Raw genomic sequence first — 14,399 nt, 5'->3', positions numbered from 1 at the left:
CTCCCACACCTTCCTATGTTGTTGGTACCCACATATACCATGATAGCTGGCTCCTTCCCAGTACTCTGCAAAATCCTATCTAGATGATGCATGAGATCCACTGCCCTCGTACCAAGCAGGCAAATGCCTACCAGCCATCCACTAATATATCCCTAATGATCAAATTGCCAGCTACAACAATAAATTGTAGATAGCTGGACGGAGCATCAGATAAATAAGCTCCAAATAATAGGTAGGCCCCTTTTTTCCATTTCTTGCACAGTTCAGTTCCTTGCATAGCATAAATATGCCCCCTAGCTGTAACCTGTCCCTGACACTCTAAGTGGTCACATTTCTCTCTTGTCCTACCAGATAAAGAAATCTCTAGAATTTAAAACTTAATGATCATACTCTATCGTACAGTCTAGGCAGGTAACAATGAAACATCCATAAAAAATATTCATAAATTAAAACAAACAAATATAAAATGTCTTTAAAGGGATTAATGCACACTGTCCTTGATCATAATATAAAACCCCAGAGTGGATCCTGGCAGGTTCTAGATGAAACAAATCAGTGCTGTGGCAATAGTATAACAGTTCTCAATATATTTTTCACACTGCACTGCACCTCAGATGGCCATTCTACAAGTCAGACTAACTTAAAATGGTCTCGATTAAGAGAGAAGACTTCCCATAACAGTTCAACTCTATAGATGCTAGGGTTAAGAAATGACTCCATTTCATCAAGCCAACTTGAGTTGGTCCTGATGTTATCTTACTACATCTAGTATCTTGCAGTCCTGCTTTTTTTTTTTTTTTTTTTTTAAGAAACTTTGATCTACTAGTCATAGAAGGAATGGATAGAAAAAAACAAAAAACAGATCCAGCTCAGCCTGATCAAACAACATAGAGACAGTTGGTAACTAACAGAAACTGACTATCCTTGAAGTGATTACTGCCATGTGAAATGTCTTGCAGGAAACAGCATAAGAATATCTACCCATCATGTCAGTGTGAAGCATACTATGGATCTCCGCCAATCATGCAACTCATACTACAGGTCTTTTCTAGAGATCCTTTATTGTTCTGTATTTCTGTACTCTCATCTCTGAATGGCAATCTTTTGTCCTCTTTTATACCTTGTGTTGAGATGTCCCAATTCTAAATTCTCCTCTTGCTTCATATTTTTAGAGGGATGTGTACAGAGTCCTTTGGGGAAAAAAGAATATCAGTTTGGTAAATAAAACAAATGGCTAACTGGACTGCAGTACAATTTATTTATATCCTTCTCTCAAGCTTTTTCAAAAAGAGAAGTACTGTAGTCTCCTTCTCCTGACTCTACTGCTTTCTTTTTCTGTCCTTCAATTATTACTCATTCTTCCTTGAGTGGTGAAGACCTCTTTTATTATTTTTTTAGACTTTTATTCAAAACTCTAAACCATCATCTTTTCAATGATCCCCTTTTTAGCCCATGGACTCAAAAGGTTTGGGGGTTTTTTTTGTCTCTTCAACTAAATATTTTATGTATTCTGCAGATGCCCTTTCATGTTTTCAAGATATTTCCTAAATCCAGTAAATATAGGTAGAAACAGTGCCATCTACCTGTTGTATCAAGTTCTCACTGAAAATCTAGAGATTGTATGAATTCTGGAACTTGCTGCTGAAAAATGGCAAACTGCAGGACTAGACTTGCTTTAATATTCTTATCTAGGGAGCCATTTTGTAGTATCCAATCCATATTACAATTCTGCTCTTTTTAGACCTTCTTGTAAAGTTCAAACACATGATACCAATCTCTATAATGCTCTTCTAGGAAAATATTGCACAAAACATGCAGAAAATTCATTTAATATTTAATGATCTACTTTTTTAAATTCTTGTAGATTCTAATAGCCAAGGTGATTTTCATTTGGAACTATAGTGATTGCTCTGTACAGGACTCAGAACATTAATAAAAGGCTAAAACTTTACAAACAATGGGTAGCCTGCTTGCTTTTAAAGAGCACTAATGACCATCATAAAGCACAAGGGTCCTAAATAGATTCCCACAGATTTACACATAGCTCAAGACACCTACACATAACCCTGGTGATCTAAACAAAAATGCTGCAAATTAAAATAAACATCTCAGAGATCAGTACCAAGCTCTAACACTTGTTCAAATCTTCTGTGACCCAAATAACGTCCTGTGGATTTACAGACCACATCAAAGACACACAAATATTCAGGATGTACAGTTTATTATTAATAACTTATGCAAAGCTCTAGTGATCCATAAAATAAAATTCCAGCAAACTATGCAGAAATGTAATGATTTGTACATTGAGCTCTCGACCTAGCTTGATAGCAGCTAGGAAGAGACTGAGAGTACATCAAACTATGTCGAGAGTACATTGTATAAATTTCATCTTTGTGTACCTTTCCTCACTCCAAATCACATCAAATCTTCATTGATGTGTGCTGTGCTGTTCATACCTCTGACTGTGCATGTAAAACCTAGGCCAACACCAAAACATCACTCCGAGTTACTAGTTGCCCCTCATACAGTGGTATAAAAAGTTGACTAATATGTGTGCCTCCCTAGAGTCTCAGTCTCTCTCTCTCTCTCTCTCTCTCTCTCTCTCTCTCTCTAATGGGGTTTGCAATTTTTAGCATAAATCTCATTTCAGGCATATTGCACAGCATAATGCCAGGAAAAAAGGTGTTTCCAGCATTAAAACGTGCTTATGCGTTCAAATGCAATGCTAAGCACCCCTCATTAACTCTAGTCCTCCCATTCAGGAAAACTTTTAAAATGTGCATATACATCTCGTGATGCATTCTTTTTCGCAGGTGTTAGGGTGCTTTGGCAGGTGTTAGGGCCCTAACGCCTGCAATAATGCCCTAACATGATTTGATAAATGACCCTGTAAATGAGATAGAACATCTTGGTAATCTGGCCTTACTGCACTATAAAGCTGAATATAATCTGCATATATTTTATATTGTATTCCAAAAGATTTGAAAAGTTTATGCAATGGATACATGTAGATATTAAATAGGGCAGCCAACAATGTTGACCTCTGAGGTACCCCCTATCTGATGGATTTAGGGGATGAAAAATTAGAAACCATTTTAATCTGCATGATCAATTAGAAAGAAATGAGTTGAACCATTTTAAAACCATTCATCTAATGCCTATAGACTCCAGCCAAGTAAGCAGAACACTTTGACAGAGAGTGACAAAGGCTGCTGACACTTCTATCATAGCTAATATTGCTGTTCCTTCATGATCTAATTCATGGAGGAGGTAATCAGTTACTGAGACCAATAAGGTCTATATGCCATGTCCTTGTCTAAAACCACATTGATGGTCATTTAACACCAGTTTCTCATCAAAGAAATCCTGCAGTTGTTTTAAAACACACATTCAATTATCTTAGCCAAAGACAGAAAGTTAGAAATAAGTCGATAGTTGGCTGTCAATTATTTCATCTACGCAAAGCCAAAGGGACCTATGCATACTGCCAAAAATATGCTCAAAGGTTCAGAATTGTCTAAAGTACAAATATTCAGTAACTAATATTAAAAAAAAGGAATCTAAATCCAGTTCCAGAAAGCTGGGCCCTACTTCAACAACCTTCCTAAAGCTCAATAGATCTATAGATAGCTCTGGAGATTTATTATTTATACAAAGTTTCAGCAAGCAAAGAAAAACCAAAGTGACATATATAGAATTCCAGAGAGCACAACAGATCTATACAAAGCTTTAGGGACCAACACAAAACTGAATCAATTCTCTACATCTCTGGGGATCCATATTTGGCACCAGGGAGTTATATAATATCCAAGAGATATACAAGATATAGATATATATACTGCAAATAGCCCAGTTTTAAATCATAAATCAAAAAAGGGGATGGAGTCCTAACCTGTTTATATTCTACACTTGGACTAACCTGTTTATATTCTACACTTGGACTTTATTAATAATAATAATAATAATAATAATAAAATTGGAGTAAAAAACAGAATAAGGATTTGGGATGGGGAAGGATTAGCCATAGTATCTGGAGATCTTTAAAATCTGATAAGAGATCACAATTTAAAAAGAGAAACATACTTTGAACCATTCCCAGTGTTTCAAAATATGTCTTGCAATCCGAGCATCATCCTATCTCCAACGTATACAAGATTTAGTAACTTTGGCACAAGAGATTTATATTAATTTCATGAGATGTATATCACCTCTCAAGAGCTCCATGGAGCTCCATGGATCTATACTATTCTTTTTCTAATTAGCATTTTTTATTAATAACGTAGAACATGCAAATCTTTTTTCTGTACCTTCATGTCAAACACAGTATTTCTAAATCTGTGGTTTTCAGCCTCCAAGTCAGGACTTATAAGTAGGTCACAAAATTAAACAATATTAAGGGAAGCAAGACTGAAACATAAACCAACCAGATTGTCTTGATAATCTTTTAATTATTTCAGCTTCTCAATTCTACGGTAACTTGTTTTGAACATGAATATTTTTAGTTGTACAGTGGTAGATGCCTGGAATCTACTTAGTGTTTTGGAACTTGCCAGATACTTGAAACCTGGATTGGCCACTGTAGGAAACAGGATGCTGGGCTTGATGGACCCTTGGTCTGACCCAGTATGGCAATTTCTTATGTTCTTATGAATAGCCTTCCAGCAGAGGTAGTGGCAACCAAAACTGAGACAGCTTGGGAAAGCACAGAGCACAGTGGTAAGAACCGATAAGGGTGGAGGAGTAACAAGTAGAAGGCATGAGGGAGGGAACTTGAGTGTTGCTGAGTCATCTGACATTTTAGAGGGCCAAAGAAGGGAGAATATGAGCCAATATTCACAGAGTATGGGTGTGGCACATTAGGCTTCCAAGAAGGCCGCACTAAGTAGAAAAGAATGACCATGGTTATAATCCTAATACCAATTAGCACAGAAGAACAGCTAAATATTCGGACTCTAGCTTCACTAGTTTCAGTAGCTGTTTGGATTATTAAAACACTTAATAATAAGATATAGGAGGGGGTACTAGATTTAAAGATGGCACTTCTACAAACCAAAGAGGAAGAGAAAATGTCTGGTATGGCATACGATTGTAGGTGGTGGAGTCCAACACTGTAATGAAATGTAAACATGCATATGTTAGAGATAGAGGACAGCTGTATGGACAAAGACAAAGCTGAGAAATTGAGTAAAAGACATGGGAGGAGTTGGTATTGGTTTAAGTGTTTATTTATATGGTCATGTACTCAAAGCGATAAAAAACTAGAGAGAAGGACAACTGAATACTGCCTGGGTGGCCTAATTGGTCCTTTCCTGTGCCATCTAATAGGTTTCTATGAACTGTGGGGAAATGGTGGGCGGTCATTGTGATCTGAAGTTATATTAAATTGTGATGGTTTCATTAAAACTCGTAGCACTGGAATGAATCCTTAACAAAATTGTGAATCACTATTTATTCTAAGGAAGACATTGGCTCGTTTTCAGATCACAAAGAGACTCAAAGAGGCAAAAAAACAGCTTAAATATTTTCCAAAGGGATCAGGCAGGCTTTGGTTTCCAGTTCCTGATTTTTGGCAGATCACTAAAATCCAATCAGGAGACAAGATATTAAAAAAAAAAAAAAAAAAAAGGCCCCTCTTTGAAACATATGCAAATCAGGTGCCGCTTTCTCGGATTGTAACCCTCACAATCCAAAAGGTAGCCCACTCCTAGTCCAAATCTTATGAAACATACATTTTTATTAAAATCCTAAGACGATCACTTTGATACTGGCGTGCGGGTGCATATGTGCGTGCATTTGCCGGCTCACGTTCATTTTATAACATGTGTGCGCATATGCACGCATGTTATAAAATAGCCTGGATGCACATACATACATGTGCACAGAATTTAAAGTGGACATGGGCATGTGCAAGCATATGCTGCATCTACTGCATATGTGGGGGAATTTTATAAGGGATGCACAACGACGCATTTTCCCAGTTCACCCAGTTAAGGAATAGGACTTCCAAACCCCCTTATTTAATAGCCTCCCTTCTCCCCATTAGCCCTGTCCCTTAAAACCCTGCTGACTAGCCTAGACCTTTTTCGTTTTAATACTTGCACATATCCATAACAGAAGTAAATTTAGGTGGCGGGGGGGACTCCGGCGCGTGCAAGGATGCATTAAGTATTTACGCGCACAATTTTTGGGCCAGGGCCCCGATACGCCCGTGCCCCGCCCAGACCACGCCCATGCTCCACCCCCCCTTTTAGACTCTTTTCACTTGTGCACGCAGCAGGGGATGCGCGCGTCCAATGGTGGCTTATAAAATCCGCTCGGCGCACGCCCGGCCCAGCTTGTGCGCGTGTCTCCCAGTTTTGGCCTGCACAGGGCTTCTCAAATTCACCTGTAAGGTTGTTTGGTAATTGCCCTTCCACCCATCTGGTCATTGTGTAAACCAGGCATGCCTAAGTGTTGTTCTGTGCATAAGGGCTGTTTGCTTTTAGGATTATTCTTTAAACAAGAGCTTTGTGACTTAGTCAAACTGCATGGAGGGGAGCTAATTGCCAGAACAAGCTGAATTGGCCAGTCTGATTCGTAAATTATTCGTTCTTTTTTTTTTTTTTGTGCCTATGTCTCCCTTCTATATAGAAGATATGTACCAGCTACAGCAGTCTGACTTGGGCCCAGTATGTCTGCATTATTCTGTAAATAAATATATGTCTTAGCATTATTCTGTTAGCAAATGTCTGAAATATTCTGTAAATAAGGGCTGTAAGCCCTGGCACTTGTCTCTAAATGTAAGGGCTGTCCGTCTTGGCATTATTCTGTAGATCAGTGCTACATGTTTGCATTCTGTAAAATTAATAGATACGGATCAGATTTAAAGTTTAGGCAAAAGCAGGGCAAAAAAAAAAGCACAGAAAACCCTACAAGTCAGTTTGCTTGCACAATTTTGAAATGGCACATCTGTGTTTCAAGGGTTTCACTTCCTGCAGCTTCTGCAAGGGAAAAAAAAGTTCCACGGGGGCAGGGGAGGGGGGAAGTATTGAAAGACTTTGTGCAAAAAGCGCTGGCGCGCTGTTTCCCTATTTTTAAATTTAGCACTTTTAAATGCCCTGCAGCCCAATTTTTCAGATGTCGTTTGCCTGCAGAGCTTTGAAGGCCTTTGTCCTATGAGATGTTCCTCCTGTGGTGAAGGTGCAAGAAATGTAATTCTAGGGCAAACGAGGCATTATTTCAAAGCTGGTCCAGCAAACCAACGGGCAGGCTTTTGGCACGCTTTTTGCCCTACTTTTGCCTGAAATATAATTCTGGCCCTAGATCTGCATAATTCTATATATCATGTATATGTTTGATCACTACTCTGTAAATAACGTTGCATTGTAGGTATGCCTGCACTATCTCTGTACAGAATAACTGTATGTCTTGCCATTGTTACTTCTCAGAGTTTTGCACCACAGGATCAAGAGTCTTCCAGTGAAAACGTACAGAAACAGACACTTTGTACTAAAGTTATTCAGGAATTTTTTTGTGCAACCTTTGTCTTCGCCTCATGGAGCAAGAGTAACCTTACTAAGCTGTCAGTGCCATTCTTTCATAATATTAGCAATCACAGTTAGAGTAGGATGGAGCATTGGCCTGCCATGTTATAGTGTCAAAATCCTAAACATTCCCATGAGTTTGCCATATGGAAGCCACACTTCAGTAGGCAAATCGCACAGCATTCCTATCCATTTTTGCTAATTCCGGATTCTTGCACAGGAACACCCCGTGCCATTGTGCCAAATCCCCAGCATTCTCAGTGACCTGTGCAGGGGCATAAATGCGCCCGGAGCGTTAGTAAAGGTGAGTTCTTCATCTCTGAGGCAAGGCCAATGAGATCACTGTCAGGTTCTTTTCAAATAAAAGTTTCTTGGATGGAATTTTAATAAATGAAGAGATTAATCATGCGTTTGATATATTATGTTGCGTCCTGCATTCCAAGGTGAAAACTTTCCATCTGAATGAGCAGCACAGAGTACCGCTTCCTCCCTTAAGAGCCCTAAACTTCTCACAGCACTCTCAGGCAGAAATTGCTGTACTGTAATCCCTTTCCAACCACACTGCACTTTCCCATTTACAGACCTTGCAAGACTTGAGGGATTGGACATTTAAAGGGCAAATGAAATTTAATGTGGACTATGTGCATCCAATCAGTGATGCACATAGGGAAAAATAATCCCAACTATAGGTAGACAATACTGGGTTCCATATTAGGCATCAGCATCCAGGAAAAGGATTTTGGAGTCTTTGTGCACAATGCATTGAAATCCTCAGCTCAGTGTGCAACGGCGGTTGAAGAAAGCAAAGAGAATGTTAGGAATTATTTGAAAAGGAATGGAGAATCAAATGGAAAGTATTAATGCCTCCATATCGATCCATGGCATGCGCGCACCTTGAGTATTATGTGAAGGTCTGGTCAACCCATCTCAAAAAAAGACATAGTGGACATAGAAAAGTTGAAAAAAGAGCAACAACAACAAAATGATAAAGGAGATGGAATGGCTCTCTTATGAGGAAAGGCTAAAGAGGTCAGGGCTATTCAGCTTGGAGAAGAGGGGACATGATAGAGGTTTATAAAATCATGAGTGGGATGAAATAGGTTCAAAGGGAACAATTATTTATTTTTTCACATTGTACTAGGACTAGGGGGACAGCATGAAACCAACTGGTAAGAGATTTAAAACAAATATAAGCAAGTAATTTTTTTTTTTCAGTCAGTACAAAATTAAGCTGTGGAATTTGTTGCTGGAAGGTGTGGTCAAAGTTAATAGCATATTGGGGTTTTAAAAAGTTCTGGAGGATAGATCCATTAACACCTATTAGCCAGGCAGGCTCGGGGACTGCCACCTCCTGTATGTGGGAACAAGCAACAAGGAAGTAGTTTTCAGGGTTCTTCCAAGTGATCAGAGATAGGATGCTGGGTTTGATGGACCACATGTCTGACCCACAACGGTACTTCTTATGCTTTTATGTTTTACACTGCTTGCTGAACTGCTTTTTCTGTGTGCATAGAAACACTACAAACCTTTCAAGTGCAGACCCTGATCTGTCCTGTATGCAGTTTTTATTAAGATCTCAGCTTGATAGCTCAGTTGCTTCCACATGGCACTAGCCTCAGGACTTTCTCCTCAGGCTGACCAGAGGCATCACAGAGGTAACATGTTCAATCACAAGAGGCAGACGCTGCTGGCCTGCTGCCTCTTTGTAGCACCACCTTGTGGCCAGCATAGAGCAACATTAAGGACTGGATATACTGTCCATATACTCAGCTGCCAGAGGTTGTGCCAGAAATTGAATGTCTGTTAAAGACAGAAGCTAGGAATTAATAAAAGGGAAGCTTAACTTTACATGATGTGCCAGTGCCTCAGAGCTTCTGCTGCTACAAGCTTGTATGAACACTGTTTTCCATCTGTCACCAATCCATGGCAGGGACCACAATACATTAATCACATGGCATTGGGACAAGGTGCTGAATGTTCCCTGCATTGAAAGACCAGACAGAGAAGAAAAGGTTAGACCCAAGCAAGCCAGAAGTGTTTCAGCTAATGCAATGATCCAGTCTCAGGGAGGCATAGGCTAATCAGCTGGACTGAAGAAGTTCCAGTTCAGAATCTGACGGGGTCTTTGAGGGCAGAGCTCTGGGAAATAAGCAGGACCAGAATGCCAATATTGTTGGCCTCAGGCAAGTCCAGGTGTCTAATTAGGATGATGCAGTGAAAGTGGGACCTCCTCCTCTGTCCCAGCAGCCCTCTCTCTCAAGCTCTACTTGGCTTGAGTGGCACCTTCCTTTAGGTCCCAGGGTTTCACGGGCAGCTGGCATTCAGAGTACTGCTGCCCCTGTAATGGGACAAATCTGATGGGATGCTGCTGCTCACAGTAGCATAGTAAATGACATTATTGGCTGAAGGAAAAAAAGTCAGCTTTAAAAGTGTCTTCTTGCCAGGGAGAAGCTGCTGTGCCATGGAAAATATTAGGGATGTGAATCGTGTGCCCGATCGTCTTAACGATCGAAATCATCTGGCAGGAGAAGAAAATCGTCTTTGGCACGATTTTTTAGTTAAAAAATTGGTTTTTCCGATTGGTGCGCACTAACAGGAAGTTAGCGCGCACTAACCATTGTTAGTGCGCACTAACAGAAAATGATACAATTTGACACTTTTCAGGTCAGTTAAGGTCAGTTTAGGAATGAATATGTATTCCTATTGGCTGCCCTCTTATTTATTCATGTTATCAAGGTTTCCACTGACAATATATGGGGGATTGGAAACAGTTGGTAGCTTGACAAAAAAGTAATGTGATCAGTCAATGTGACTAGAACTTGTGCCCTATCCCTGATACCGGGAGTGTTGTGATCTTCCTGCATGCAGTGCCCTATCCCTGATACCAGGGGTGTTGTGATCTTCCTGCATGCAGTGCCCTATCCCTAATACCAGGAGTGTTATGATCTTCCTGCATGCAGTGCCCTAACCCTGATACCGGGAGTGTTGTGATCTTCCTGCACGCAGTGCCCTAACCCTGATACCGGGAGTGTTGTGATCTTCCTGCACTCAGTGTCATATCCCTGATACTGGGAGTGTTGTGATCTTCCTGCACGCAGTGCCCTAACCCTGATACCGGGAGTGTTGTGATCTTCCTGCATGCAGTGCCCTATCCCTGATACCAGGGGTGTTGTGATCTTCCTGCACTCAGTGCCATATCCCTGATACTGGGAGTGTTATGATCTTCCTGCATGCAGTACCCTAACCCTGATACCGGGAGTGTTGTGATCTTCCTGCACGCAGTGCCCTAACCCTGATACCGGGAGTGTTGTGATCTTCCTGCACTCAGTGCCATATCCCTGATACTGGGAGTGTTGTGATCTTCCTGCACACAGTGCCCTATCCCTGATACCGGGAGTATTGTGATCTTCCTGCACACAGTGCCCTAACCCTGATACCAGGGGTGTTGTGATCTTCCTGCACTCAGTGCCATATCCCTGATACTGGGAGTGTTATGATCTTCCTGCACACAGTGCCCTATCCCTGATACCGGGAGTATTGTGATCTTCCTGCACACAGTGCCCTAACCCTGATACCGGGGGTGTTGTGATCTTCCTGTATGCAGTGCCGTATCCCTGCTCAGTGCAGGAAGATCACAACACCCCCGGTATCAGGGATAGGGCACTGTGTGCAGGAAGATCACAACACTCCCGGTATCAGGGTTAGGGCACTGTGTGCAGGAAGATCACAACACCCCTGGTATCAGGGTTAGGGCACTGCGTGCAGGAAGATCACAACACTCCCGGTATCAGGGATAGGCACAAGTTCTAGTCACATTGACTGATCACATTACTTTTTTTGTCAAGCTACCAACCGTTTCCATTTCCCATCCCCCCAACCATCACCTCAGTGGGAACCTTGGTAACATCAATAAATAAGAGGGCAGCCAGCCAATAGGAATACATATTCATTCCTAACTGACCTGAAAAGTGTCAATTTGTATCATTTTCTGTTAGTGCGCACTAACTCCCGTTAGTGCGCACTAACCTGATTAACGATAAATCGTTAGAATTCCTATTGTATCGTGTTCTTTAACAATTTAAGACGATTTTAAAATTATCGGACGATAATTTTAATCGTTGAAAAACGATTCACATCCCTAGAAAATATACCTTTATTTGCTTGTCATTGAGACTCTACTGAGGACTTACCTTTGGCCAGGGGCTGAATTTAATTTTGCTCTTCTGTCTCAAAAAACCCTGCAGAACGATTTTAACCTCCTTGAAGGAACCAATGATCTTAAAATTATTGCTTTGAAGTTATTTTTCTAATAAACTTAAGAAGAATATGTTTATTACTAGCACCTTGTAAAATGCTTCTTGTTCATGGCTCACACTCCAGCCATACAGCAGCTGCAACATGCTGTCTCCGCCACGTTCATCCACACAAACCATTCTTGCATATAGCTGGAAAGCACTTAGGTTACAAAATGTCTGCTGGTGAGCAAAAAGATTTGGGATATGTTTCAGAATCTTGCTGGGGCAGGAATAAATGATGTGGCTGCAGCAAACATGGGGATTCAGCTCATATCACCAGTAACTGAGGAACATCACAAAGATTTATCAAAGAAAAAGAGGAGGTCAATGTGACAAGGTAACAGAGAGCAAGAACATTACTCCAAATTAATACTGCTTATTTGTATGGCACTACTGGACATATGCAGGAATGTACAATGGCGATAAAGGTTTAACTGTGAGGGATTTGAATTCTGGTTTTCACACCTCACCCTTAGGCATCATGCAGAAGCTAGCACACAGCCTGCGGAAACAGGCACACAGTTCTGCATCTGCACGCAGCCTGCGGAAACAGGCACACAGTTCTGCATCTGCATGCAGCCTGCGGAAACAGGCACACAGTTCTGCATCTGCACACTGGAATATTCAACCTGCTCAGAGCCAGATTGTCAGATTCTGTAACCTGCTGAATACACTAATGAAGGTGATTATGTCTCTTTTTGAGACAAAAAAAGATGAAAGTTTGTGTTGTCAAGGGACTAGATAAATCTAATATCTAAGAAAGTGCTGCCATTGTAGTCTACTGAGTCGGATCAGAGCTGGGAAGAGGGCGAGTGCCTGAAACTGTAGATGGAGGTCCTTGAGATGAAGATCTGCATTTTCCTGCAGTATCTGCTAGCTTAGTGACTCTTCCACATAAGTCATTCTCTCTTCTCTGTTGAAAAGAATGTATATGCCGCCTCCCCAGTTTTTAGAGTGCCCGAGGCAGATGGTCTTCTTCTGCCTGCTGATCTGAGCTCACTCATCAGTAATTCTGAAAGAGTTCCTAGCAAGTGTCTTTCAGTCAATCCAAACAGGCCTAAATGTGGACTCTCTATTTACAGGGAAGTGTGCAAGAAGAAGGGGTGTGTGTTGGGGGGAGGGGTGACCCTTCTTCGCCCCTTATACCTTCTCTGTTCTTCAAGGTACCCATATACTGTAACTCTATCTCTCTTAACTGCAGCCTTAATATCATCAGCAGAGGTTCCTCCCTCGGAACTGTCTCTTTGAATGACCAATCTTATTTTTTTCCCCCTTGCATGAGACAGATGCTGAATTTAATCAGCCGAACAAGAAATGCTGGAGATAGATGCAAGTGCTAGAGAAACACCCTCTTCCCTCTGCAAACAATTGAGAAGTCAAAACTTTGCAGGAGATTGCTTGGATGGTGCTTTTTTGCTTTTTTTTTTTTTTTTTTTTTTTAGGACAGATCTAGGTTCAAAATATTATCCAAGTGCTGACTTGGATGAACCTGCGAAGCAGTGTGGTAGAATGCTAGCAAAAATCCAGAAAGCAGTGCCTCTACTAGCAGTCACAATATATTTTTTATAAGCCTGTTCTTGCATCAGTGCCTCTATGAGCTGCCTTTTGCATTGTGTATCTCTATGAGCCACTTATCAATCTGGAGCAGAAGACAGGCTCCTAGGACCCTCTTTGCAAGACCCGCTAAAGTGTGATTTAGCTGCTCTTAGAAGGCACAAAAGAAAAAAACTATTTCCAAATGCTCTAAGTCAAGCACATATTTTATTTTTGACAAATTCTATATTGTAAGTCATGTATTAGGACAAACATTTGAAATATATTATGAGAGGAGGCAGAAGGGACTTGGTAGTTATGATACTGCAAAGGTTTAATTTTAATTAGAACTCCCATTAAAGAGGAGTCCCACAGATTGCCATTACATTGTGACAACCTTGAAGCAGACTTGTGACTTTTCTGGATGAAAAGCAATGATTTAACCCTGTGTTTGGCTATGGGATTTCAGGGAGCCAAATTAAATATTTTAATCCCTATATCCAAATCATTGGACTCAACACTCAAGTTATGGAATGCTCATCTACAAACTATAAACCACTACTTATCCAACCTCAACCTTGTGCTCAACACTTCTAAAACCGAACTCTTACTAATTACTCCAGAAGGTAGTCCCATACTTCTCCAATCACAAAATATTCCACATATATCACACGCCAGAGATCTTGGAGTCTTAATCGACAGTCACCTTAACCTAAAGCATTTTATAAAACACACTACTAAGGAGTGCTTTTACAAGTTACAAGTACTCAAAAAACTCAAACCGCTCCTATTCCACTACGATTTCAGATCCGTCCTCCAAGCCATTCTGTTCTCTAAGATCGACTATTGCAACTCCATCCTGCATGGTCTTCCAGCCTCTACCATTAAACCGCTCCAGCTGCTACAAAATGCAGCGGCAAGGATTTTGACAAATACCAATCGGAGAGAGCACATTTCTCCTATTCTAAAAGATCTCCACTGGCTCCCAGTAAACTTCCGGATCCTCCATAAATCTCTCACAATCATTCATAAAAATATCCACCATCAA

The 14,399-nt window shown here is 40.8% G+C and overlaps 1 protein-coding gene across 1 annotated transcript in view; it reads right to left on the bottom strand.

The window, feature by feature from the left end:
- Positions 1-1,091: 1,091 nt before the first annotated feature.
- LOC115088259 (low density lipoprotein receptor adapter protein 1-B-like) overlaps positions 1,092-14,399 on the bottom strand; it is a 127,403-nt gene continuing 114,095 nt past the window's right edge. The window contains exon 9 of the mRNA XM_029596362.1: positions 1,092-1,190. Within this exon, the coding sequence (XP_029452222.1) occupies positions 1,169-1,190 (22 nt within the window). The 3' untranslated portion in view covers positions 1,092-1,168. The remainder of the gene's footprint in view (positions 1,191-14,399) is intronic.

The sequence above is a fragment of the Rhinatrema bivittatum genome, chromosome 3 (assembly GCF_901001135.1).
Source record: "Rhinatrema bivittatum chromosome 3, aRhiBiv1.1, whole genome shotgun sequence".
Taxonomy (NCBI): Eukaryota; Metazoa; Chordata; class Amphibia; order Gymnophiona; family Rhinatrematidae; genus Rhinatrema; species Rhinatrema bivittatum.
This window is presented reverse-complemented; position numbering and strand designations above follow the sequence as displayed.